We start from the raw sequence: 25768 nt of genomic DNA on the forward strand, positions 1-25768 counted from the left end.
TTAGACCTACTCAAACTACCCTATTAAAGCTACACCCAACACTTCTCTGTCAAAGTCTGTCTGTTATGTTACTGGAGTTACTGTATGCTACTGGAGTTCTAGATTGTTCCCGAAATTCTGGCTTCTAGAGCCTGTGTTTTTTATACACTCAGTGATATTTAAAATATGTTATAATAATCTAACCATAGAAAAGTCATTTGACTACTAAATAATGTTTAAGAAATATAAATTCACATTTACTTATACATAAAAGTATCAAACTATAAAATAGACATTAAACCATCAAATTTCACTAAAATGTCACGATACAAAACATTTTCCAAAAAGATATATTTTAATGATGAAAAACATTCAATGCATATTCTTTATGATATTGAGCATGTGATATCAAATGTATAAAGTTAAACTTATAGAAATAAAATGTGTTTTATCACGAAGAGCCTGTGATTTTAGTTTTCTAAAAAAGCTAAAGAAGTTCATCTTATATAAGGACACTTGGAGGTGAATGGTGTCCAAGTCACATGGACCTGAGATGGGAAACAGCAAGGCACTGTTAAAGCCATACATAAAGTAAACCTTACTGCACACAGAATAAGCAGAGGGGAAATGTTTAGAAGCATTGCGGCTTTCTTCTCTGGTGTATAAAGACAAGTCTGGCTAGCAGTTGCTGAATTATAAAATTCCTTCCTCAGAAATCTCCCTAGATTGCAAAGTTGATCCAAAACAAGTGTTTGCTTTAAGTTATTTCAATATAGCATATAACAATTCCTTTAAAAAGAGGAGAAAGAGAAGAAGAGGAGCATGTTAGTCATTTATATGTATCCATTTGGCAGAAGGCGTTTATCTTCAAAAGCCAATAACAAAAAGTAAACAAATCCCCAACAACAAAGAGGGGCAGCTGTCCTGAGGCAGCCAGAATAGTTGCTGGTTTTTTGAAACTCAGTTTACCACTTGCTAGAGTCCCAGCCCAGAAACCAGCCTGTGAATGTGGGGGGCTCATGGCCTTGTTTTATGATGACAATTGGTGTCCTCTTGTCTCTTCCAGAAGGGTCTGTCTCAAGGTACATTTTGGCTAAAAAAAGAAAAAGAAAGAAAGAAAAGACAACGGTTCAGCTAGTTTCAGTTAACCTGAAATATACAGTGAAAAATTCTTTCATACAAGTAAAAAATAAAATTCTTTTGCCCCAAGTAGCCAAGTAGGAACAGTCTCCAGGTTTTTCTCTCATCTGCCATGCAAAATACCATTAAAAAGTGTCGTTGTTGCCTGAAAGAATTCCAAACTTTATGAAACTGTCCTCATAATTGTTATGACACTTCAGTAAATAGAAATAGGTGCTAAAAAAGGACACAATGACCTTTTTCAAAAATAAGGATATTGTGATTTTGACAGACATATTCTAAATTAGGCAACAGAACAATTTTCTTGTATCATGAAACTCTTTCGCTTTAAAAGATAGCATTATTCAAGTTCTGATGGATAGCTGGGCATCTAAAATTTGGTGTGTGTTTTGGAAGACAGGCTAAGGATAACCAGGCTGGCCGGGACACTGTTCCTGAGGTGCTGCTGCTACAGTCGTCCCAGCGCAACTTACCAGACTTCACTGATTCCTTTTTCTCAACTTCATTGGCATCTTTGCCAATCCAAATGAAGATCTGGAAAACGCCATGAGAGCAAGCGCTGAATATGAGTGCTGCCTGGCGCCCCGCCCACACAGCCACCTTCACACACACCCACACACAGGAAGTGGGTAAAGCTGAAGCCGGTGGAAACCCTGTGGCTTTCTCAAGGCTCCCTCTCCCAGGAGACCTTTGTTTCCACACACAGCCTCTCTAACTACAGTTTACACCTGAACTTGTTTGCAAGGGGGTTGTTACAAAGTGAGCCTGCTTGCTTTCTCTGGAGATCAACAGCTTCTTGACTGCTTTTACATCCATCTTCTAAGCCTGCATGGCAGTCATCTCCATCCCACGCTGTAGTAGACCTACAAAGGACTGCATGTAGGTGCAGGGCTTGTCTGTGGATGTCTTCTCGAACCCCTGGCTTCTATCTAATGCTTTCTTATAGAACAGTGCCCTACAGTACCTTGGTAAAGTACTAGAATGTCCAGTATTTAAATGTCAAGAGTTTAACATTGCATTTAAAGTGTTATGCATATAATCTTTATAGAATACATATGTGAGCCTGTAGTGCTGAGGCACTCTCCTGAATTACTCTACACATACAGTCACCCTACGGTCACTTAGCAGTGCAACTTCAGTCAAATTAAGTTTCCATTGTGTTCTAACAGACACACAGTGTGCTGGAGCACAGAAGACACCACAACAGCATAGTATCTTGGATAAAAGATATAGCTTATAAAGAGATGAAATGACGTACTGGGAGGGTTAGAGTTGACTCCCCAATTCAAGTATGCCCGTTACAGACCCAAGGCCAGGGTATTGGCCACTGAGTGCCTTAGCTGCCAGAAACCGATCTAAACGCTCAGGGGTTAAAAGCAGCTCTTCATACAGAGGATCTGAGTTTGATTTCCACACCCACATTTACTCATTCATTCATTAATTCAGTTCCAGAGGATCCAATGACCTGTTATGACCTCTGCAGGCCAAACACTCATGCACAGAAAATATATACTTTTTAAAAGATATTTTTGTTTTTATGTTTATTTTTATTACATAATTATGTGTATGAGTGTTCTCCCTTTGTGTGTATTTCTGTATCACTTGGCATGCTTGGTGCCTAAGGAGGTGGGTGAGCCTCCATGTGAGTGGTGGGAATCAAACCCTGGTCTTTTAAAACAACAAGGGCCTTTAACCACTGAGCCAATTCTCCAGCCCAAAATCTTAAAAAAAGAAGAAGGAAGAGGAGGAGGAGGAGGAGGAGGAGGAGGAGGAGGAGGAGGAGGAGGAGGAGGGAGGAGGAGGAGGAGGAGGAGGAGGAGGAGGAGGAGGAGAGAAGAAGAAGAAGAAGAAGAGGAGGAGGAGGAGAGAAGAAGAAGAAGAAGAGGAGAAGGAGGAAGAGGAGAAGGAGGAGGAGGAGGAGGAGGAGGAGGAGGAAGAAGAAGAAGAAGAAGAAGAAGAGGAAGAGGAAGAGGAAGAGGAGAGGAAGAAGAGAGGAAGAAGAAGAGGAAGAGGAAGAAGAAGAGGAAGAGGAAGAGGAAGAAGAAGAAGAAGAAGAAGAAGAGGAAGAGGAGGAAGAGGAAGAAGAGGGAGAAGAAGAGGAAGAGGAGGGAGAAGAGGAAGAGGAAGAGGAAGGAGAGGAAGGAGAAGGAGAAGAAGAAGAAGGGAAGGAAGGAAGGAGGAAGGAAGGAAAGAAAGGAGGGGGGTGCAATTTGAAAATAAGTTTGTGGCTGAGTCTAAAAGTAGGCCTAATCCAGTGTTTTACATATTGTTCTATATAATTTGATTCTTGACATGTTTGTCCTTTTCATGGTTGTTAATTTACATAAGGATTTTAAAAGACCACCATGTATTTATGTGTGTATATACATATATCTACACGTACATATACATATTTCACCTATCAAGTAACCACTGATTTTCTCCTAAATTAAGATCTATAAACAGTAACGTATTTTGCTGTTTAGTTTCAAACCTATTCTGTGCCTAATTTTCTTCAGCAAGAGATGGGTTCCTTGGAAATTCCGTTGAAATTCTCAATATTTTGGTCTTTCCCACCACACTGCACATATTCATGCATTTATTACTATAATGTATGCACAAGTAAGTTAATGAGTATAGTTAATAAATAAATAAAAAGTTGAGGTTTCTGCCTAAAGCTATAAAATATGAAAGCCATAGAATGATTTTCACAGTAAGAAATCAACTTGCTAAACTCTGTGCAATTTCTCTTGAGTACAGCCAAGTACAGCCTAGATCTATTTGATATTTGAATGGCCATTTCCCAAAGCAAGTACTGTCCGTTCCCAACAGCTGTACCTGTTCCCACGCATCAAGTAGCATGACATCATCTTCAGCCAAGTCATCCTGGGTGAACTCTCCCGGAACTTCTTCAATCTGAAACGTTTGAAGAACTTTATGACCGAGCAATACAGCAAGGGAGTTTGTGACGCACTGGAGACAAGCACTGTCTAGTACTTTGGATGGCAACGAACTCCTTGGTTCGTCATTTTTTCTTAGTTTAGGGTAAACAGATTTATCTATGTAATTGAGTGTTACAAAATGATGGTACAGTCCAGCTAGGATAGTATTTAATATATAAACACAGAATCTGAACACATTTAGGACAGACATGTACAGTCAGTGTGAACACAGCTTCTTGGTACTTGTAGTTTCCTATGACAAAAACGTCACGATTTTCTTGCCTGCCTAGTGTCAAGACATTTGATAGAATGGTGTGGGTATGGAGTTATCTTTCTTTTATAAGTCAAGACTATTTTAGTTAAGAGTCAGTTGATCTGGTTATTCTAATCAGCAAATTTAATAAGTCAGCATATTATACATGCAAGTTTTCATCGTTTTTATTTATAATGGAATAAATTTTGTTTTCTGCCATTAGATGGTAATTGAATTACTGTATTACCAATACAAGTAGACCATATTAACCTGAAGCTCAAAGGCTTAGAGATTTCTGCAATTCTTCCTGATTCTTAGGGAGGTTTGACAGTTTAGATTTTGGTTCCCTATTCCTTGGATCTTCCCTCTAAGCAGTCACAAGGATGGCATAGACCTTGGCTTCTGCCAGTTCATATTAGCAAATGTGACTTATCAGGGGTTTCCTATGTTCCTGACTCTGTCATGGGAAACTTGACAGAAGCTCAGAGAGGAATAAATTGCTCTATATTGTCATTTTGTTTTAAAGATTTGTCAGAAGCAATGTAAGAAATGCTAAAGGCAAGCAAGTGAGTTGTCTGGAGAAGGCCCACCATTTTGCATGGCTTGCAATGGGTGAGCTCTAAGAATGCAGGGTCTTTAGAGCCTATATATCCCAGGATTGCTTCTTGCTGCTGGTATGCCTTTCCTGTCACTATTACATAACCTAATGATTCCTAGACATCAGCCAGCCCATCTTATTGGACAAATTCCCTGCAGATCAACATGAAGATGATCTTTCATGAATTAATGCTGTTTAGATGAATTAATGACTTACAGAATTCCTAACAATTCAAATACTTTCAAGAAAAAGTTTAAGGAGATGGTTTTTGTTGTTTTAGAAAGACACGATAACAGTCAATAATAGAATGTATCCCCTCCTTGTAGAATAGTAAGTAAAGGCTGCATAATAGGGAGGATGATGAGTTTCACAGTTACACTGAGAAGAGAAATAGGCTTGGGACAGTTCATGATCAAGAAAGACCTTTCATTCTAGGTCAGGCCCAAGGATGAAGCCACAGGTGTGCACTATGGTAAAGCAAGGCTGTGGGGAACTGCTGCTTTGAATATATAGTAAACTTACAGAATGAAACACTGCTTTGAACTCACTATCAACATCCTTCTGTAACTCCTTTTGTGTACACATCCTTTTGTGTAACATTTTATCCATCTGGCACCTTTCCAAGACACTTTTGTCTGAGAAGGTATAGAAAGGCCAGAGAGAAGAAATGAAGTGGTAGTTTGGGGGGCTGCGCCCCATCCATCCAAATGTATGTGTTTGGCTTGGGAGGTTCTGCCTGATCCACCAAATGTAAGTATGTGTCTGTTGGTCTACATGTATGTATATGCATGTAGGTATATGTGTAAGTATGTAAGTATGAATGAACACACATGGTTTTATGAGATAGGTGGTCAGGCCGGACTGGAATGTGTATGTGTAATTAAGCCTTTTTATTTCTTTTAATCCCATGATGCTGCTATTATTAATTATTGGAATTAATTACCAAAAGCCAGCAATGTTTGGCCTCAGAATAGAGTTATAAACAGAATTGCCAGAGATAAAGTTTTGGCTACAATCGCTGAGTCCATACCTCATTGCTGCCTTTCTCAGAGAACAGATGCTGGGCTGGTAACCAGCAAAGACTATCTTTAAACATGTATAGATGTGTCGGGGTGTGTGTGTGTGTGTGTGTGTGTGTGTGTGTGTGTGTGTGTGTGTGTGTACTTAACTTGATGCACAAGGTCCTAGAAAACCAAAAGAGAGTGTCTTGGATTCTTTGCACTGGAGTTACAAGTGGTTGTGAGCTCACCTACAGGAGTGCTGGGAACTGAACTTGGGTCCTATACAAGTGTGTGCTTTTAACCACTGAGACCTCTCCCCAATCCTGTACCGCCATCTTGCAGAATATTTACCAATCCTCTGGTCATTTAAAAGACAAAACTTTAAATATCATTTCTCTGCTATGGATTGTTTTAATTTTTTTACACAAATCATTAACACAACAACCATATGAAGTAAATACTGACCTTTCCCACATTTAAAACAATGGGAGCATGCACACAGCGAGAGCATAGAAGCTGCCTAAGGTCGCCCAGCCAGCATGTAACATCATCCAGTAGATGCTGTCACATAGGAAGGTTGTTTCTAAAAGCTATGTTTTCAACAGTGGGCTCTGCTGCCGTGCACTAGTGTATATGTTTAAATCTATTTCCCGATGGTTATGGTAACATCAAACACATATTGGTAATAATTCTTTTTCTTAAGCTGTGAAAGGAACAGGAAAGTTTCCAAATGCCACATAAGAGAGAGAGAGAGAGAGAGAGAGAGAGAGAGAGAGAGAGAGAGAGAGAGAATACAGAAAAAAAATGTGTATTTCTAATAATGGGTAATATGACCATGAACAGGCAAAAAATAAATAAATAAATAAATAACTAATGGTTTTAAAATCCAACTGGTGATGAAGCCAAAGTACCTGTTTTATGAAATTATATCTTCCTAAGACTGTGAGGATATCCAACTACAATGGCTCTACAGTGTGACCTCTAAAAACTTAAGGCTCAGAGAACAGCACAGAAGAGAAGACAGAAGTCAGATGACCAGGACCCCTCTGGTACTCTATAGGGTACTACAGGCTAGGAGAAAATCACCCTGCCCCACGCCTACTCCCAAACTAAGGACTTAAACCCCCCAGCCCTATGACTCAGGGGCTGTCATTATGTGTTTGCCCCCAATAAATCTCATGTGTGAGGTTTGTTGCATGGTGTGACTTTGCAGTATTCCTTGACCTCTAATTTCCAAGATACTCTTGCATTGGAAAACTATTTCAACCCCAACTTCTAGTGTCTTTTAGCTAAACCCATAAAATCTCAACAATATGGTTTCTCGAATGAGACCTGAATAAGGACAATACCATTCAACATGCCAACACGGATGAGGACATTTCAGAGGGCCTCATCCCTATATGAAGAGAGACAGGAAACCAGTGGCTGCTAAGAGATGGAAAATTGGTTTTCTCCAAGGATGAGCCTCTTCGTATCCAATCCCAAGCAGTCAAACTATAATACATGTGCATACAACTAAATGTACAACACTTAAATTAATTTAATATGGAGTGTATGTGAGTGTGCATGTACCAAAAAATGGTCATGAATTTGAGAGCATGCAGGGAGAACATGAATGGCATTGGATGGGGGACAGAATAGACAGAAACAATATAGTACTTATGTTTGGAAATTACAAAATAAAATCAAGAATCTATAGCAATATTAGCAAATAGATTATTTAAGCATGTGTGAACAAAAAGAGAAGCTGTTTGGATATGATGTAATACTAATAATAAAATAGATTTCATATAGTAAACATAAAACAGAGCAAGTTCAAAATTTTTCTAAAATAGATGGGAAACTGTGGTCCCCAAAATTAATATTTATCACTACCCATCATTACATCTTAAGATTTCAGGTCAAATCATTTGTAAGCTCCAAGTATGTTTTTATAAATGGGCAGCTCCTTTAGGACTTTATTTCCAGTACTGAATCTGCTGAGCACTTCTGACATTTTGTGTAATGGAAGTTAAGTTTTTATTCACTAGGATGAGAAGAATCTCTCGAGTTCACACATAATTCTAGAACATCAGAGATGGTAAACTTTTCTGATTACGTGGAGGTACATGACTCAGGATGAAATTTCGGAACCCAATAGAAAATCATGCACTGTTATGGACTGCATGTTTGTGTTCAGAATCAGGAGGTGGGGGCTGATGCTCACAATTAGGTTTGGTTGAGGTCACAAGGATAAGGCCCAGCAGTGGCCTAAGAAGAGACAGATTTGGCTCTCCAGGCTATGTGAAGATGCTAGAAGAGCCCTCTCCAGACAGCAGATATGCTGGTGCTTAGACCGCCAGGGTTCCAGGATATGAGAACGCTATGCTTACTGTTTAAACACTCCAGTCTACCATATTTGGGTTACAACAGCTTAAACTGAGACTCCGTGTGCAGCACTATCCCCCGGATGAAACATTCCTTCTCTTTATGGGACGCTCATTATGACTCAGGATGTTGTAAAGGGAGACGAAACAATCCCTCCGGCATTAAATCCATGAAGGAGGCAACCGGAAAGCTTCAGGAAGTCCTGAAACTAACTAGATATGTTAGGCCCCCTCCCTCCCAAGGCCTATGTGACTAGTAAGGGCTTCTGAGAGACACTCTCAGACCAAGACGAGATGCTTGAAGAGGCATCCTCCAACCCTCTTTGCCACCTGCAGGTTGTGTAGTGACTTCCAGGTTTCCAGTTTTCATGAGACGTCGCCCATGTAGGAGGTGGCTTTTGATGATGCAGCTGCCTTTGAGTCATCTCTGCTTCTGTAAGTAACACTAATAAAACTCATTGGTTCACCAAGCTGGACTTTAGTATTTATGCATTCTTGGTCTGCATCTGGTTCCCTATCTGGGGCAAGTAGACCGTTACTCACATCTTCCAAGGAATGGTGTCACGCAATAGATATGCACAGCCTCCTAAGTTTACTGTTAATTGCCTGAACTATAAAGGACTAGAAAATATAACATTACTCTTGATGTCATGGAATTTTCAGGGAAGCACAAAGTTCTCTGTGACCTTGTTCAACGACCTTAATAATCCCATACTTGTTTGTCTGTTTGTCTGTCAACCTGGGAAGAATCCGTATCTTCTGTTTACACTTAGATGAGAAATGATGGCTCTGCTCTCCCGAGAAAGTATCTAATAAATAAATGAGCAGAACTAGCCATCCGAATTTCACAAGGAAACACTAAATGCCGATACAGATGTGAAGTAGATATTTTAAAGGGCATTTTAATTTATATACTACTTTAGAGTTTTCTAGATATTTCTGCATCTGTCACATCATTGGGCCTTAAACTACCTGTACAGAGTAAAGATTATCACCCACAGCGTACAGAGGAACCAAACACGGGACTCACAGCTGCCCCATATTTCAAAGTTCTCAGAGCCACGACAGAATTCCTCCCCTAACAGTGAGCTCCGTCTGTTTAGGACACTTACAATGAATCTTCCAGTTTTGTTGGAGCAGCCGTAAAGCCGAGGAGGATGATCTTCAGCCTGTGTTTCTAGCAATGGTGAAGTCTGGTAGTCTCCTCTTCCTCCAAGAGAGTTCCAGAATTCCTCTATGGAATGCACAATGAGTTAGTCAGTACAAATCCTATAGTCATATACTTTATAGAATTTCACACTAATGGCAGTATTATCTCATTCTAAGTAAATTATACTAGATGCCATCAACACTTACAATTAAAAGAAGCATCCATATACAACTCTAGTGATAAGAAAAATGATTGTTTATTGAATAAAGTCAATTAAGACTATGAAAGTGGTGACCTTGGACCTACAGCACACACCTGGTTCCTTGCCTTCTTGAATTCTTGTGGTTTTGCACTTGAGGACGTCAGCCACATACTCTGCTCCTTTCTCCTCCTCCTGGCTAGCCCCTTTTCCTATCCAGATGAAGCCATTGTTTCGTGGCAGTTTTAGGACAAAAGTGTCATTAGAATTCAATGAATTTGCATCCACGTCAACCTAGGGCATGAGGGATAACAATGCAATGATTCAAATTTACTACTGAGGGTGTGGGGAGCCATCCAGAGCCTTCTGCCTGACCCCAGGAGATTAATTCAAGGCCCAGGTGAAATAGACGCCTGAAACACTTGAGTAAGCACGTCTTGGTCCATGACACATGACGTTCAGCTGCCCTCAGACAATAAAACACAGCTTTAAAATGTCATCAGTTTGCAGGTGCTGGTGACCCAAGCTTTTAATTCCAGCACTCAAGAGGCAGAAGAAGCCAGATCTCTGTGAATTTAAGGCCAGCCTGGTCTACATAGAAGTTTCAGGGCAGCGAAGACTACATAGAGACTGTCTCAAAATTAATTAAAATAGCCAAGCTGGCAGTCAAGAATTGAGGATTTTGGCCAGAAGACAGGAGGTAGTTCACTCCTGTAATCCCACCACTCAAGAGCTGAAGCAAAGGGAAAATAAAAGGTGTAGCCTAAGTTATACAGACGACTACCTCAAAAACAAGGCAACAAGGCTACAGTGACAGCTCAGTGGTTGAGTACACACTGCTCTTCTGCAGGACTTGAGCTGGGTCACCAGCACCTGCATCAGGCAAGGTAAACTGCTCTAACTCCATGGAGCTCCAGGAGATCCATCACCCTCTTGTGATTTCCAAACTTGGCAGGCAAACATGGCAGACCAACATAGTAGATTCTCACATGGACACACACTCACAAAAATGAAAACACCAAAGCAACCCAACTAGTGACAAAGTGACTAAAATAATATTCAGAGATATTACAGAGAGACAAGACTTGCCACATCTGGTGCCTGCACAAAGGGTACAACATCAAATAGCAAACATAAAGATGGTACCTTTTTCTCCCCACTAAAGAGAATGTTCGTGGTATTAATTAGAGAGAGTCCTGAAATCCACAAAACAGAGGGGGAAAAGAGATGACTTCGGGCTCACTAGCAGTGTTTTCTAACTCAGATAAATGCCAGCTTAAGTGATAGATCTGTGTAGAGGATGAGAAGCAGCTCTGGCATACACTTTCCTTGTAACCAGAAGCTGGATACACTATCTGGGGCCTACCAAGTGCAATTTGGGTCCCTGTGTCTACAGAGGAAAGAGCCCAAATGGGTTAGACACTGAGGTATGAGTGTGGCCTATGGTGACATCCCTGGCCTGGTCATGATCATGAGCATCCTAGGATGGGCTTGGTCTAGGATTCTGTGGTTTGGTGACATCATGCATCTGTGAGAATTGGTTTGAACACACAGTCACGTAGCAGTAATTGATTTTCTGAGTAATTGTAGAGCTGACTGTAACATGACTCCCATGGAGACCAGGAACAACCAGTAAGCCAGACCAAGACAGTGCAACCAAGAGGGTGAGGAAAACAGGAGTGTGGCCAACCTGAGAGGACAGGGAGAAAACATGTTTAAAAGACTGGCATGATACATTGTTCCAAATGATGCATTTAGCCCATGTCACTGGATTGCCCAGACCAAGGCATCTGCTGCAGGAGAGATGGATCTTGCCAGTTTGTAAGGGCCTGACTCTAGAGAGAAAAATTAGAGGAAAAAGAAGTGGCTGTTGGAGTTCTGGAGACTGGTAATATTCGGGGAAGCTATAATTGTCTTCTTTCACCAGAAATGAGGCCTCCTAAGGTCAAGTCTAAGGAAAGCCTCCTTGGACTGGTAAAGAATGCCAGTAGCCAGGTCTGATTTCAGGACTCCTGTTTTCTGATCTGTATCTTTTTTATTGCAGAAGAAGCATCAGGCATATGAGGTGAGGTGACAAGAGGCCAGTGCCCAGATTAGGGTGAGCCTGGAAAAGGAGCAATGTCTGTTTAGGGAAGACCAGCTTTCCAGGAAACAAGACAGAGGGCCACATAGACGCATCATAGCCTAAGTATCAGAGAAAGTAAAGAGAGAAAAGCCGATTCAGGGTGCTGCAAGGAAACAGGGTGATGCACTGAATTCAACCGATGACACCCCCTAAAGAAACGTCAGCTTTGGAAGAGGTCAGGAATTCAACAGCAGAGCATTGTGACTGACTCTACCACATAAAATCAAATGAGTGTCCACAGACAAGAACTCCACTGTCAACTTAATGGATTTACAAACAAATAGTTATGATTGAACACATGAGTATCTGTGCCTAGAGTGTTGTAGGCAAGATCAATATGAAGGCTGACTTTAACTGATATGATCACACCTTAGCCCAAAAACACTTCGGTGCTTACAGGGCAAGCAGAGTAAAGCCCAATCAAACCTCTCTAGGAATGTGGTGACATCTCCCTCATTGGAAAAATGTGCTCAGTAAACAGTACGAGTTGACCATGGCAAATGCCTGTCTGTGTCTAGTTAAGAAAACCAGGATGAGAGAAGGAGCCTTTGTAAGCGCTGTTCCCATTTACCCCACCCATTTAGGCACTCAGGAATGTGTGCTGTCAGAGGAATGGAAACGAGAAATCCCTGGAGAAGGCAAGAGATAGTTTCTACAGAATTTGTTTTCAAGCACATCTCCTGGTTTCACCTCTCTTGGTAAATGATCCAGAATAGAAGATAAATGTGTCACGTGTATGAGGAAAAAGGAGATTACAGCCTGCAGTCAGAACGAATGGCGAGTATTGGAAGAACTGTGAGTCCATACAAGGGGATCTGAAACCAAAGAAAGTCCAAGCAAAAGCAGAGAGGACATCGTGGGCAGAGGGGTAGACTGAGGGCTGGAGCAATTTGGCTTTAGATAAGAACCATACCTTTTTATTCTACGTAATAAGTATTTATTAACCAATTTATCAAATTACTATAAAATACATAATTTATGGGAGACATTGATATTAATTGATGCAACACCTCATCACTTTTGTATAATTTACTAATATATATGTTTTTAAAAAAACATGAGCCAGTTGATTTTTTAAACTACTTCATAAGCCAGAGGAGAGGATAATATCTATGTACAGTTGTAGCTGTGAAATTGCAGGCACGATGTGTGTGTGTGTGTGTGTGTGTGTGTGTGTGTGTGTGTGTGTGATTATATTTATGTTCTCTCTGAGAGAAGGAGGAGGTTGTTGAAAGGAACAGGGCAGAGTAGAAGTGACAGAGACCATGGCTGCGGCCTTCACAATGACAGGGCAGATGACAGCAGAAGAGGGCTGTGAGTGGAGGGGCTGCATTGGTAAGGAAGAGGCAGGGACGAACCAAATAAAAAGAGAAGTCAGAGAGGCCTGGGTGACCTGCCCCATCCAGGGGTCCCAGCAAAAGGAGAATGTTAGGAATTACAATCTCCACCAAGAGTCGTGGTAGAGTCAGTCTTCGAAGGACAGGCAGAGATGAAGCAGGAGGAGACTCAGAGAGATTGCTGGCAGACAGAGGCGAGACTGGTTGAATTTTCAGATCTGGGTTGAGTGGTTCCTAAAAACTAAAAGGGTTGGGAAGCAGCTCCAGAGAAACATGGCGCGATGGAGTGGTAGGAGAGGCCTGGATTTCAATGGTGACTAGAACTAGAGGTGGGACAGACTACTCCAGTGTGGGCAGATGTTCTCGTACAGAGGCCCCCCTTCTCAGATCTCCCCTGGTTTCATGATCATCGGATCACACCACACAGTCTTTCTAGCCCAGACCTTTCATGGTAGGACTGTAGCTGCTTCCTGCCTCTTGCCAGTGTCACTGGCAATGACATTCTCAAAACTCATGTGTTTGGGTGCAGTACAGCTGAAACACCTGAGCTGCCCCCTTTTGCAATGTCTCTTCTTCTGTGCTTTACGTTGTTGAAGCAAAGGGCAGTCACTTGCCAGTGGATAGAGGCTAACACTGATGACGGCCAGGCATATTGGGAAGTACATACCCAGAGCATAGTCACAGAATGCATAGCTTTACCTCCACGATTCTAGTGATAGATGCCAGGTTCCTCCGGACTTGAAAGAGGCGTGTAGGGGGAGCCGGTGCCTGCCCTCCTTTCTTAGATGTCCCGTTCTTATAAATAATGAGTGGTTTGTCTTTGAACAAACTCAGCAGGTGAGCAGGCTCTTTGCCTTGAGAGACACGAACCTGGATACACAGGGCAGGGAGACAGAAGTATGAACAAGAGCTTCCAAAGGCCAGGCAAATGGGAATTCAGAGGCATTCTCAATGATAGGGGCTTGGGGAACACTGAGAATAACTGACTTCATAGATATGGTTGAACAATTACACATCCAAGTGGGTGAGTAGCTACTAAGTATCTGCTGCCGTGGTCCCACAGTTTGGAAAGTGTAGGAGGGAGCACTGAAAACAATATTCTACGTAGCCCTCAAAAGAGGGGAATTGCTGACGTGAGGTGAAGGGACACTCATTAAGGTCGGTACTTTACTCTAAAAGAGATTAGGGTGGACAATGGGTAGACTGAAATGCTTAATAGTTTAAGTACTTCCGAGTTACCTCACCAAAAGCAATGCGGAACATCAGCTATTTAAAAATAATTATTGTGAACCACTGCCATCTAGCGATTGAATAAGGAACTAGTGTTTCATCAACTGTAGGGTTCAACTGGCTAATTCCTAGAAATTCATTACTTGTGCATCATCTACCATATTGTAAAATTTCCAAACACAGTGTGTGGCTCTCAAAGATTTTGAATCGTTTGTGAGGAACAGCTTTATCTTTTCTTAGCTAGTAAATATTGTATTCCAACCAATGAAACCTTTGATTAGGAATGGAGCTAGCTGCGTGCACCTAAAGAACCCAACCATTTTATTGATCGAGTCTGTTTATATGCATGGTTGATGTGTCCCTTTACGTGTGGGGCCAGCTTGCTCTATGTATCTACTAATTCATACCAAGAGGGAATGAAACCAAGTTCAGCCTCCCCATCACTAAACTTGTGTCCTAAAGTATCTGAGTCACCTTTCTGCTTAATTATTACACTTGAACATCAAACCTCACACTTATAAATGTTTGAAAACAAAGTATTTTTTATGCCATGTAGGAGTTGAGCTCACTTGACTTCAGACATGAGGTAGCCAAGATGACACATCCTTGTGAAGAGAACACTTTATACTTCATGATGCTGAGTCAGAACTCTCATAGCAGGCCAATGGAGCTGTCTAGAAGATGGGTTTTTTTCTTAGTACAAGGGAACAAATGTCATCCCCCAAACCAGCCAGAGAATACAGCTAGATGGTAAGGCAACCGATGTAGTTATAAAGAGAGAGGAAATAGAAAAGAGAGACAGAAATCTCTAGCTAAGTGTAAGGCCAAGGAACAAGCAAGTGCCATTCTGCAGATATTAAGAGTAGACAGACATGCTACAGATAGAGGGGAAGGAATTAAATAGGCAAAGACCATACATTTCTTGTAGTTATTAATAACAGTTATGAAATGTGGCAGACTTCCCAGCATAGGAGGAAAAACAGACTTGAAGAAAGAATGTTGACACTGAAACTCACTGGACACGGCCCTTTAGACACAGCAGAGACATGTTGACCTAGTACTCATACTGTCTGCACCTTGTCAGACAGTAGTTGCTGACCCATCTCATAAAACAAAATGTGTGTGTGTGTGTGTGTGTGTGTGTGTGTGTTCTATAAGTGTGTGGGCATGTGTGCATGTGAGTGTGTGTGCATATATGTGTACATGTGTATATAAGTGTATGTATGTGTGAGTGTGTGTGTACATGTGTGAATAAGTGTATGTGGGTGAGTGCGTGTACATGTTTGTGCAGGTGTGTGTGAGTGTAAATGTGTATATATTCATGTGTGTGTATATGTATATGCATGTGAGTGTGTGTGTACATGTGTGTGAGTTCATGCATGTGTATATGTGTGTGTACATGTGTATGAATGTGTGTACATGTGTGTGGTATGTACATGTGTTTGCATGTGTGTGCACATGTGTGTATGTGTGTGAATGTGAATGTGTGTACATGTGTGTATGTGTGTGTGCACATGTGTATTAGCACATGTGTGTACTTATGTATGTGTGTGTGTGTGCATGTGAGTGTGTATATGTGTGTGATTTTTGACTCAGAGTTCAGTCATTCTCAAGGTTTTTTTTATTTTAATTTTTAGAAATACCAAACGTAGGATCCATTTCTCCCCTCCCTTGCCCCACTTCTCTCCCTTTGCATCTCTTTTCTCTTCCCCTGCGCTCCTCTTTCCTTCTTTCCTTCATTCTATCCCCTCCCTGCCCACTTTTGCCTCTTTTCTCCTGCCTGATACTTCCATCACTTTTGGCCAATGGACTTTGTTTCAAGCAAGATTCTGATCCCTAAGAGGGAAAATATGGATCTATGTATCTGTCAAGGTTGATTTCAGCTTGCCTGTGTGAACCAGAACTTAGGGATTTCTATGACTGAGAATGCACAGAATATTGTTCTATGTTTTTACCTATGTTTAACGATTATCTACTGTTGTAGCTAACTGAATTTGTCCAGTTGTGCTTACTTTGTACTGTTGTAATTTCTTGTTGTTATTGTAGTAATTATCATATATAAATTCATCATCTTATACTTCAAAAGGCCATAAATTCTAAGTGAATTATTACCCTAATTTAGTCACTGGGTTAAAATATACAAGAGTTTACTCACTGGACTAAAGCCGGCTAGTGCAGTGTGATGATTTGAATGAGAGTGGCCCCCGGAGGCTTATATCTTTAAATGCTTGGTCTCCTGTTAGTGGAACTGTTTGAAAAGAACTAGGAGTTGTGGCATTAGAGAAGGTTTGTTGGAGGGGGTCTTTGAGCTTTCGAAAGTTCATGCCAGGTCCAGTCTAACTCTCTGCCTACTCCCAGTGGATTAGGGTGTAAACTCTTAGCTCGTGCTCCAGCGCCATGCCTGCCTGCCTGCCTGCCTGCCTGCCTGCCTACCTGCCTGCCTGCCTGCTACCATGCTTCCATCATGACAGCCATGGTGTCACCCTTGGAACCTGTAAGCAAACTTCTAGTTAAATGCTTCCTTTTATAAGTCACCGTGGTCATGGTATCTCTTCCAGCAATAGAACGGTAACTAAGATATGCAGGGACTCTAGGATGTGTTCTTTCCCTTGCCCTTTTCAGCTCCTCAAGGTTGCCTGTATTCTATTTTGGGTCCCTTTCTTCCCTAATGCCAGCAGTGGTCCATGGAGTCTTCATCACACTGCATCATTCTCACTCTGCCCTTCTCCCTCGTTGGCTCCTAAAGACACTGTTGAGTGTTTTGCTTTACCCAGTCATCTCCCTCACGTAAGGCCAGTCGATGAGCAACCATGGTTCTCCTTAATTCTCCTTTGTAACGTAACATTTTCACAGGGTCTCAGGGTTAGGATGTGCTTATATCAACACATAAGTCTGTTTATTATAACTGTTCACAGCTGGAGATGTCTAATAACTGTGGTGTACGGTGGATTCTAAAGAAAAGAGACTCTTTTTGCTTCCTTCTTGGTCTCTTTTCATTGTTGTTGATGAATGACTACTTTATTTGCAATATTCACTTAAATGCAATATACTCACTTAAAAACAATATTTTGGCAATGTTATAGACCACACCTAATCAAAATAATGCATCTTCTCTTCTATTACACTTTATTAGTATACCTCTTCCCTTATACTTTCTATTTAATTCATATACTTTTATATTATTATTTCCCTTTCTGCAAGAAGGCAGAGTAACTAATTTTTATTTTCATAGACTTTCAAAACTTGACTGAGGCATAAGAAAAAGTGAACATCTACATAAAATACCATATGAATAAATTAATTTACAAAATAAAATTCATCTTAAATCCTAATATCACATGTGTATCAGTTTCATAGTCATTCCAAATAAATGCACTAAACTTGAATTTTTAAACACTACCTCCCTTTCTCCATCTTTTGTAACAAAAATCTACTTTTAATTCTGCAAAACACCTTGAAAGAATGTGTGACATGACTATTAGCATTAATTTATATCTGTTTTTGTAAATTTTTAACCTCCATTTGAAGGGTAGAATTATAAAATATATCACTCCTAAAATCAAAGTTTTAAACATGGAAATTTCATGCAATGTTTAATAAGATTGGATCTCAAACATGCTGAATTGCAATGTAAATAAAACATACAATGTTACTGTATGCCATTGCTGGCTGTTGGAGTGAAACATGAACTATTTGAATCACTATGTTTATCACACAGTGGAAAACATGCAAACATCCTCATGGAAACTTGTTGATAAATAATCTCACTGGTTTCACCCAAGTCTTCAGTTTAAAATTCATCTTTATGAAAACCAAACTCCTATGTGAAGAATAATTTTAAAACTGTAAATGAATATGTGTCTTCTTGGTCTCTTAAATTATTGGGTTGTCCATGTTTTTATTCTATTTTCAGTGGCCTCCTCTTCTTCAGAATCTGAGATGACCAGTGTCATCAGTGAATTTCAAAATAAAAAGAATTCAACACAAAAAATCCCAAGATCCCTTCTGAATGTGGGAAGTGTGCTTTCATCAGGAAGAGGGCTAGGAAATCGGGGAATTGCATGAGTTGGGAAGGTCAGTATACCAACCTGCACAGCCTGCCCTCCGAGAGACCGATCCAACTGAACAGTCAGAAACGCGGACATCGTCAGCTCATCCCTGGTAGCATCTGCCCCTTGCCTAGAGGAATGCAAGCAAATTACACTGGCTTCAGTTAAGTTTTAATAGCATCCCATGCAGCCATTTCAAAAGGAGACTTGAAACTATAAAATATCAAAAGGAAGCCAATAGTTCAACATAACCAGAGCAGTCAAAGCTACTGTTGTTTTGTAAGTACTGATCCTGGATCGGTCACCCTGTGTATTTCTAGAAATGTGTACATTGGGCAGGACATTTTCATCTCCATTTTAAAGAAACTGGACCTTGGCTCCTTATGCGACTTTGCTAAGTAACCCATGTCTGTCTGATGCCTGCTATTTTGGGAAATTCATTCCCACAGTGCGTAGAATCTGAGTACTATCTGCACGTTGTACAGATAATCAAAGGATGGTTCTACCTCATGCTGCAAAGAGTACAGTCATTTGTATGTGCATGGCCCATGGAAAGACTCACCATGTGTAGATGATCTGTCCTCTGGGATAAGTATAGAGGATGATGTAGCAGTCACCGCCATAGAACTCACCATAAGAGCTTGGGTCAATCTGGACCCTACCACTGTTCTCCACACGCCAGATCTGAAAGAGACAGCGTAGACAGACACTGTTAAAAGTTCACTGACCTAAAATACTATTCATAAAGTGTAGGTCGTTTCCACTTTACATTCATTATCAAGCAAAATTTTAGTTATTTTTCTAAGCAGTTTTTAAATCGTGCAAAAGCAAGAAGGCTAACAAATTTCTTAATTTTTAAAATCTTCTCTCTCTTTTGTTTCCTCCACAATACTTCATCAGTTCTGAGAACGTTGTTTGATGGTTTTGCTCTTAAATATTGTTGTTATTCTGTTTTGAGACAGGTGTTCCCTATGTATTCCAGGCTGATCTTGAACTCATGATCCATCTGCCTTAGTCTGCTAAGTGCCAAGAAGATGAGCATGTGCCAACTTGCCCAGTAATTTTGATACTATTGATGTGTGTGCGTGCATGCATGTGTGTGAATTAATGAAAATAATCTGGTACTACTACAATAAGACTACAACAATTCAGCTCAGAAATATGCTTCAAATTTATAGTAAAACTTTTTCATCATTTGTGAAGTGGCCAGTGAGCTAGAGGCCACCAGGCACTGCATTGTACCTGTGTAAATGGCATAGCTCCTCCCATGTGGGTGCTGGGGAAAAGCAGGTCAGAATATGGCTTTGGAATATGGAATGCCCAATCCAGAGAACAGTACAGGGCATCTAAGGAGAAGCATCCTTTCACCATACCTTCTAGAGAGCAGAGGGCTTAGCATCAGAGCCTCACCAACCTCGAGATCCTAAACACAGACACCAGGCATTAGCAGTGCCAGTGTGCCACAGGGTGCCTTCTCAGAGAAGCCGTGGCCAGAGCCTAAGCCTGCACCACAGGCACAGCTGGTGATGAGGAGCTCGGTCTGCTCAGAGTACATTCTACAAAGCTGCTCGTGCTAGGCTGCAGCGAGGATACCCAAGCAGGAGAGGGACGCAGACCAGGAGGTTGATCCCACCCCCATGGTAGCCTCTGAATGCTGAAGCTCTTGTTCCCACACGCCAACGCCTAAGAAGCTTAGCATCACACTTCTGTTCTCTGAAAAGAGAAAAAACTGTCCCCTAAACTTATCAAGTATTCTTGGCTCAAGCATTGTGGTAAGACCTAGGGATGTAGACAGAAAGGAGTTAACTCTTGTCCACAAGGAACTGAGGAAAGATCTAGGAGAAGCCCATGATTAAATAACAGATTGTGATACATTTAGCAACAACGATGTGCTACATTTGGATAACAATTGTGCCCTACACAAATCATTACCTATATCACTGAGAAGGCCCTTTTTGGTGTGAGGGACAGATCCTCAGAAGAAGGTGTACCTATCTAGGATGATGCCGTTACGCAGGTGAAGGCAAGTACAAGAAAGAGGCCTGTCATTGGACGAGAAGGAAGGGTAGGCGGGAGAAAAGTTTGAGAGAGGAGACTGGAGCCAGGGAGAAGGAGCAGCTGAGAGAACATGGAGGCGAATGCTAAGACTCCCCTCTGCACATTTATAGGTTGTTATGAGTGTTCTTAAGGGATGGGTGTGTACAGGGCTTTGTATGTCTAGATGGGCCAATTACATATTATTAATTGGATCAGAGGTTATTGTGTTGTGTGTTCTTTCATGTGGCGATTTCATTGAGTTCAAGAGAGTGTGTGGTGGCCGGATATTGGGCCTGCCACGGAATTGGGATGTGTACGACTGGCATGGTGGCAAACTGCTTTGGGAACTAGATGGGTAGAGAGATTGTTGCCAGGCTCAGAGAGTAGCCATCAGCAGTGTGATATGGGATGGAGCTAAGCGGGTGAGACGCTTTGCTGACTGAGATGAAAATATCCAATAGATGTCATGGGGCACTACAGTGGCGGCATCTAGTGCAGGGTAAAAGAAAACCTCATTTTTAATTTTACCACAATATACCTGTTACTGGACTGAGTCGCTAGGGATGGAAACTGTTTGACAATAGTGCATGGAGGAGTGGGGATACTTCAGATGTCAAGAGGAGACCAAGGATCAAATCCTGAAGGTTCCAGCAGGAGAGAAGCTTCAGGAAGGCTGGAGAGCCATGCAGATATTTTAGAGGAGAGAAGGTATTAACCAGTCCTCACTAAATCAGATGACTGGAGAGTGAACTGGATTTGAAGAGATTTTAGTTTAAGACAACTGGGAGAGTTTTAGCAATTTTGATTACTGGAATAATAAATAAATAAATAAATAAATAAATAAATAAATAAATAAATAAATAAGTGCTCAGGAAACATCTGCTCTTATCTCATTTTTGCTTCACGAATGCTTCAGGCAGTGGGTGGTAGTTGGCATGTTCTGAGTACAACTCTACACAACCCCACACACAGTCTTTCTGACAGAAAAAGCTGCTGTGCCCACCACTACTGTAAAGAGAATCAACACACACACATGTACAAATGGACCAGCAGCTCTTGGCTGTAACTCCCATAACTCAGTATATATAGTTTTAGGCCTCTTTCCTTACTAAGTAAAACTCACCTTTAAAGTTTGCCAAGGCGCTATTTCCCCCTCTCAGATACCACAGAGAGGCCTGAGGAAAACATAGACAGAAAGAAAGACCTAAAAGTACCTCCACCCCTCCAGAGCCATCATCCACCATGTTGTGCTGGGCTGCCATCTGCGGAGAACTGTGCAGTTTTGATGCATCAAATGGAATCTGCTTTATTTGAGCCACTTTCTCTGTGATGTACACCTTCCCAAAGCCGTCACTCTGGTCTTTATCCTTCCAATCCTTAAAGAACTGTTTGAAAATTGGTGTTTCACCGCCTTCCGGAAGAACCTGAATCTGCAATTTAAAAAACAAAAAAATTATCGATGGGAAAGTAAGAGGCCAAGAAGAACAGCTAGAGTTGGAGAAAGAATGAAGTAATAGAAATACTGTCCTTGTTTCTGTGACTACACTTGTAACTCTGTAAGTCTGCAACTACAGCAATTCAACCTAGGTTTTTCTCACAGCTGAATCCATTGATGCTGAATGATAAAGATGAGGAAAAGGTTTCATATGTTACCACTGAATAAATGTTTCTCTATGTTAGGTTCACAAGAGACCAGGAAGAAATGATCCCACTGTTTTATTTGTGCCAGGATACACACACACACACACACACACACACACACACACACACACACACACACACACAAACATGGGGAAAAAAAGAGTAGCTTGATCTGGAGGAAACCAAACATTATAAGGCTGATACTTGGGTCTTTATAATAGTCTAAAGAATGGCTGGTGGTCTTTATGGAAGTTATTAATTTTTTGAGACAGGGTTTCATGCAATGCAGGCTGGCTTCAAACTCTCTAGGTTGCTGAGAATGGCCTTGAATGAAATGCACATACCAAGTACTAGGATTACACATGTGCACCACCACACCCAGTTTTATGCAGTCCTTGAGATGGAGTCCAGTGCTTCATGTATTCTAGGCAAGCATTCTACCAAGGACATCCGCAGCTCTGTGTAGCCCTATAGTCTGACCTCCACTTTCTGCAAAACTTAGCTCACAAAAAGACTACACATGACACAAGATGATACATGTTCAACAGGAGAATGACCAGCACACACACACACACACACACACACACACACACACTGCTTTGAAGCAAACTTTTCATGAGCTTTGTGGAGACTTCCTGACTCTCTCAAGTTTTAATGGTTCTTCTAGTGGCTTCGTTTCACACATACTTGAGTATTGGCGGAATAATTCATTTTGTGTAGAAACTCCTCAGCTGTCTTCATGGCAGTCTTCCTTTCCTGCGGGTTAGCATTTTTACCTAAAGAAAGATAAAGGTATATATAATTACAGAAGAGGATGTACTGCATTGTATGTGACCACTGCCCTGAGCATGCCTAAACCTCATCTAGTCTCAGAATCTAAGCAGTGCCCAGATGGTTAGACCCCGATGTGAACAGACTACATGATCAAGAAAAACGTACATACCAAAATAATTTAATTTGAATAGAGCAATGGGAGGACAGCAGAATTCCCTGGAACGTTAAATGCATTTACTATCACAGTAATTGACTGTGTGTCTAACAATTTATATTTCTGATACGCAAATGCTTAGCTCCCTAACCCTTGCTGCATGGTTCCAAACATGTGATCACCAGCTGCGTCTTAGGTGAGAGATTTACAGACTGATTCTCAAGAGAGATGCTTTTTTAAAAATAAGGATGATTTCTTTTACCCCCTAGGAGAAAAGCATCAAATCTGAAATACAGCAACCATAGAAATGGCATCTCTCACCTTTCCACACAAAGATTTGTTTTGCAGCACCATGGTCCAAAATGAAGCATTCTTCAGAAAGCAACATGCCCATGGAGAATGGGTTTTCTTCAGCCACCAGAGTCACTTTCATGGACCCACTGGCATCTGAAACCTAACAGAAAACACTTGGACTACGTGATTTCATTTTGGGGAGAATCATTCAAAAATTGTGTTCCAGTGGTAGTTACACACTCTGCAGATGTCATGAGAATATACTGCATGCTTTGAGAGTGTAGCAGAGACGATTCAAGACAGAGACAAAGCATCCCTGGACCCAATTGTACCCCAAATATTTTGTAGAAAGATATTTAAAGGCAGAAAAACTTCTAATGGAAAGTTAAACTGTGACACTGTCTCTAAGGCATCAGAAAACTGTGGTTATAATTGTACTGTGTAAGGGCTACCACGATGCTTGTGTTCACTAAGATCTGTGAGTTCTTCGTTCCATGGTCATTTATTTTAAAATTTAGAGCAAACTTTTCAAGCAGGTGACAATCTTATACTCATTATATGCACACAGAAGGCTGAGTGTAAATTTATTTAACTTTAGTCACTGGATCCTTATCAAATGGTAGCCACTACCCTGGAGAAAGCATCTGTACAGTGTAGTTGATGTCTGTAGATACTTTTCAATCTAAGTCCAGAAATTTAACTATATGGTGAGAAAACTATCAAGGTCAGTTGTTTTCTGTCGCAGTAGAGATAATGCCATGTATAAAGGCAATTTTGAAGGTGGTCGTACAAGTTGAAGGTGATATTTATGCACCATCTCAATGCCTGGTTTTCAAAGGTCAGCTTGTTGGTTTCCAGGGGATCGACTGCCTATTTGTTAAATATGAAGACTCCAGACCCAAGTTCAATCAGTAACCAAGTTTTGCCTCAACAAGGGGAGTTTGCACGCTGTATAATCAGAAAGTGCCCACAGAGATTTGGCTTCCCAGGCTTATTTGGCCCCAAGTTGTACATTATACCACATTTCCGATAGAGGGAGCTATAGTATAAGGTTAATGTTTTGCTATGTTGAAATATTTCTTTCATACGTAATGCCGTCCAAGAGGGAAAAGTTTTTGATCAATGGTGGGGAATAAATATCATTTGTTAGATTGCAGAAAGAGTAATGATGTACAAACTAGTTAACAATCTTTGTATGGATCGTGTTAAAAATATCAATATTTAGCAGATGTAATAATCATATTTTCCTTTATCACCTAAGAAGAAAAGAAGCCACTTCCTCATTATAAAAAGGAAGTCATGTTACGCAAATTAATAATCCATCTTCATTCAGGACAATGAACTTGGTTCCTGAAAGGCAACCAGGTGTGGTGGTACATGCCTTTAATCCTGGCATTCAGGAAGTAGTCTGTGTAAGTTCAAAGTCAGTCCAGTCTACATAGCTAGTGACAGGATATCCAGGACTACATAGACCATAGGGAGACCCTGTTCAAAAGAAGAAAAGGAGAGGAAAAGAGGAGGAAGAGGAAGAAGGTCCTTAAAAGCCACCAAATACAGTTTCTTCCTGTTGAAAAGAAGGAAGTCACTAAGTTGTACAGGGAGATACTATCTGCTCCAAATCACTTCCTTAGGAAGTTGTAAGAGAGAATCACTTGGAGACTCTTGTCTTCAGTCCCCTCTGCTGTGTTGTGTGACTTTTGTTGCTTTTACAAGAGTAGATTCAAAATTCTGTCATTGGAAGAAACTTGAATAATCCCCTACTAAAATCACTTTCTCCCGTGTCTTTCCCCACCTCCTTCCCTCCCTTTCAGAAAGCAGAGCCTCAGAACAATGTGCCCAGTCATTCACCACAGAAGCCACTGGGCACTAGGTCAACCAGTCCTGACCCCAGGCTGGTTCCACCCTGTTTCCTTCAAGCTGACTGATCTGAGAGTTCACCTTCCTGAAACAAAGAAAGCCCTTTGTGTACTAAAAGGATATTCTAAAGAAAATGAATATTTTGCAATCTTACCAAGAATTTATAAGAAAAAGCTCACAAAGCGTTTTATTCTACAAAGGAAACATTCTTATCAGGTGTACTATATCAAAATATAACAAACTAACAGGTAACTATACAACACTATGCAAGTTACAACAGTAACTTTGTTACCACTAATGGAAAGAACAAAAGCTACAGGGGTGATCATTTTAATACACATATGTGAAAAATCACCTGCACATTTCTCTCCAAGGGCAAGGAGAGCTCCCTACTACAGTAGAGACAGTCTCTCCAGGGCCAAACCCAGAATTTCACCCCAGCAACTCACCATGTAGAGCTTCGCCATCTTCCTGTTACTTATGTCTGCTATGACATCATCATCATTGTCCCCATCCGGAAGTTCAGGCTTTCTCCCTAAAACCTGGGGAAAGGTGGAGAGGGAAAAAAAAAAAAGTTGTGCAGAATTTTAAAAACGATGAACCATCTGACATTTATAAAGATGTCAATTATAAAATCTATGTAATTAAAATAGCAGAGTCATG

General features: G+C 41.0%; 1 protein-coding gene across 1 annotated transcript in view; it reads right to left on the reverse strand.

Moving 5' to 3' along the window:
- Positions 1–315: 315 nt before the first annotated feature.
- Positions 316–25768, reverse strand: part of Scin (scinderin) — a 71810-nt gene continuing 46357 nt past the window's right edge. The window contains exons 5-16 of the mRNA XM_032907669.1: positions 25555–25647; positions 23276–23408; positions 22714–22802; positions 21600–21815; positions 18911–19032; positions 18388–18478; positions 13769–13939; positions 9724–9901; positions 9371–9492; positions 3937–4014; positions 1593–1653; positions 316–1072 (exon numbers count right to left, since the gene is read on the reverse strand). Of these exons, the coding sequence (XP_032763560.1) occupies positions 945–1072; positions 1593–1653; positions 3937–4014; positions 9371–9492; positions 9724–9901; positions 13769–13939; positions 18388–18478; positions 18911–19032; positions 21600–21815; positions 22714–22802; positions 23276–23408; positions 25555–25647 (1482 nt within the window). The 3' untranslated portion in view covers positions 316–944. The remainder of the gene's footprint in view (positions 1073–1592; positions 1654–3936; positions 4015–9370; positions 9493–9723; positions 9902–13768; positions 13940–18387; positions 18479–18910; positions 19033–21599; positions 21816–22713; positions 22803–23275; positions 23409–25554; positions 25648–25768) is intronic.

The sequence above is a fragment of the Rattus rattus genome, chromosome 7 (assembly GCF_011064425.1).
Source record: "Rattus rattus isolate New Zealand chromosome 7, Rrattus_CSIRO_v1, whole genome shotgun sequence".
NCBI lineage: Eukaryota > Metazoa > Chordata > Mammalia > Rodentia > Muridae > Rattus > Rattus rattus.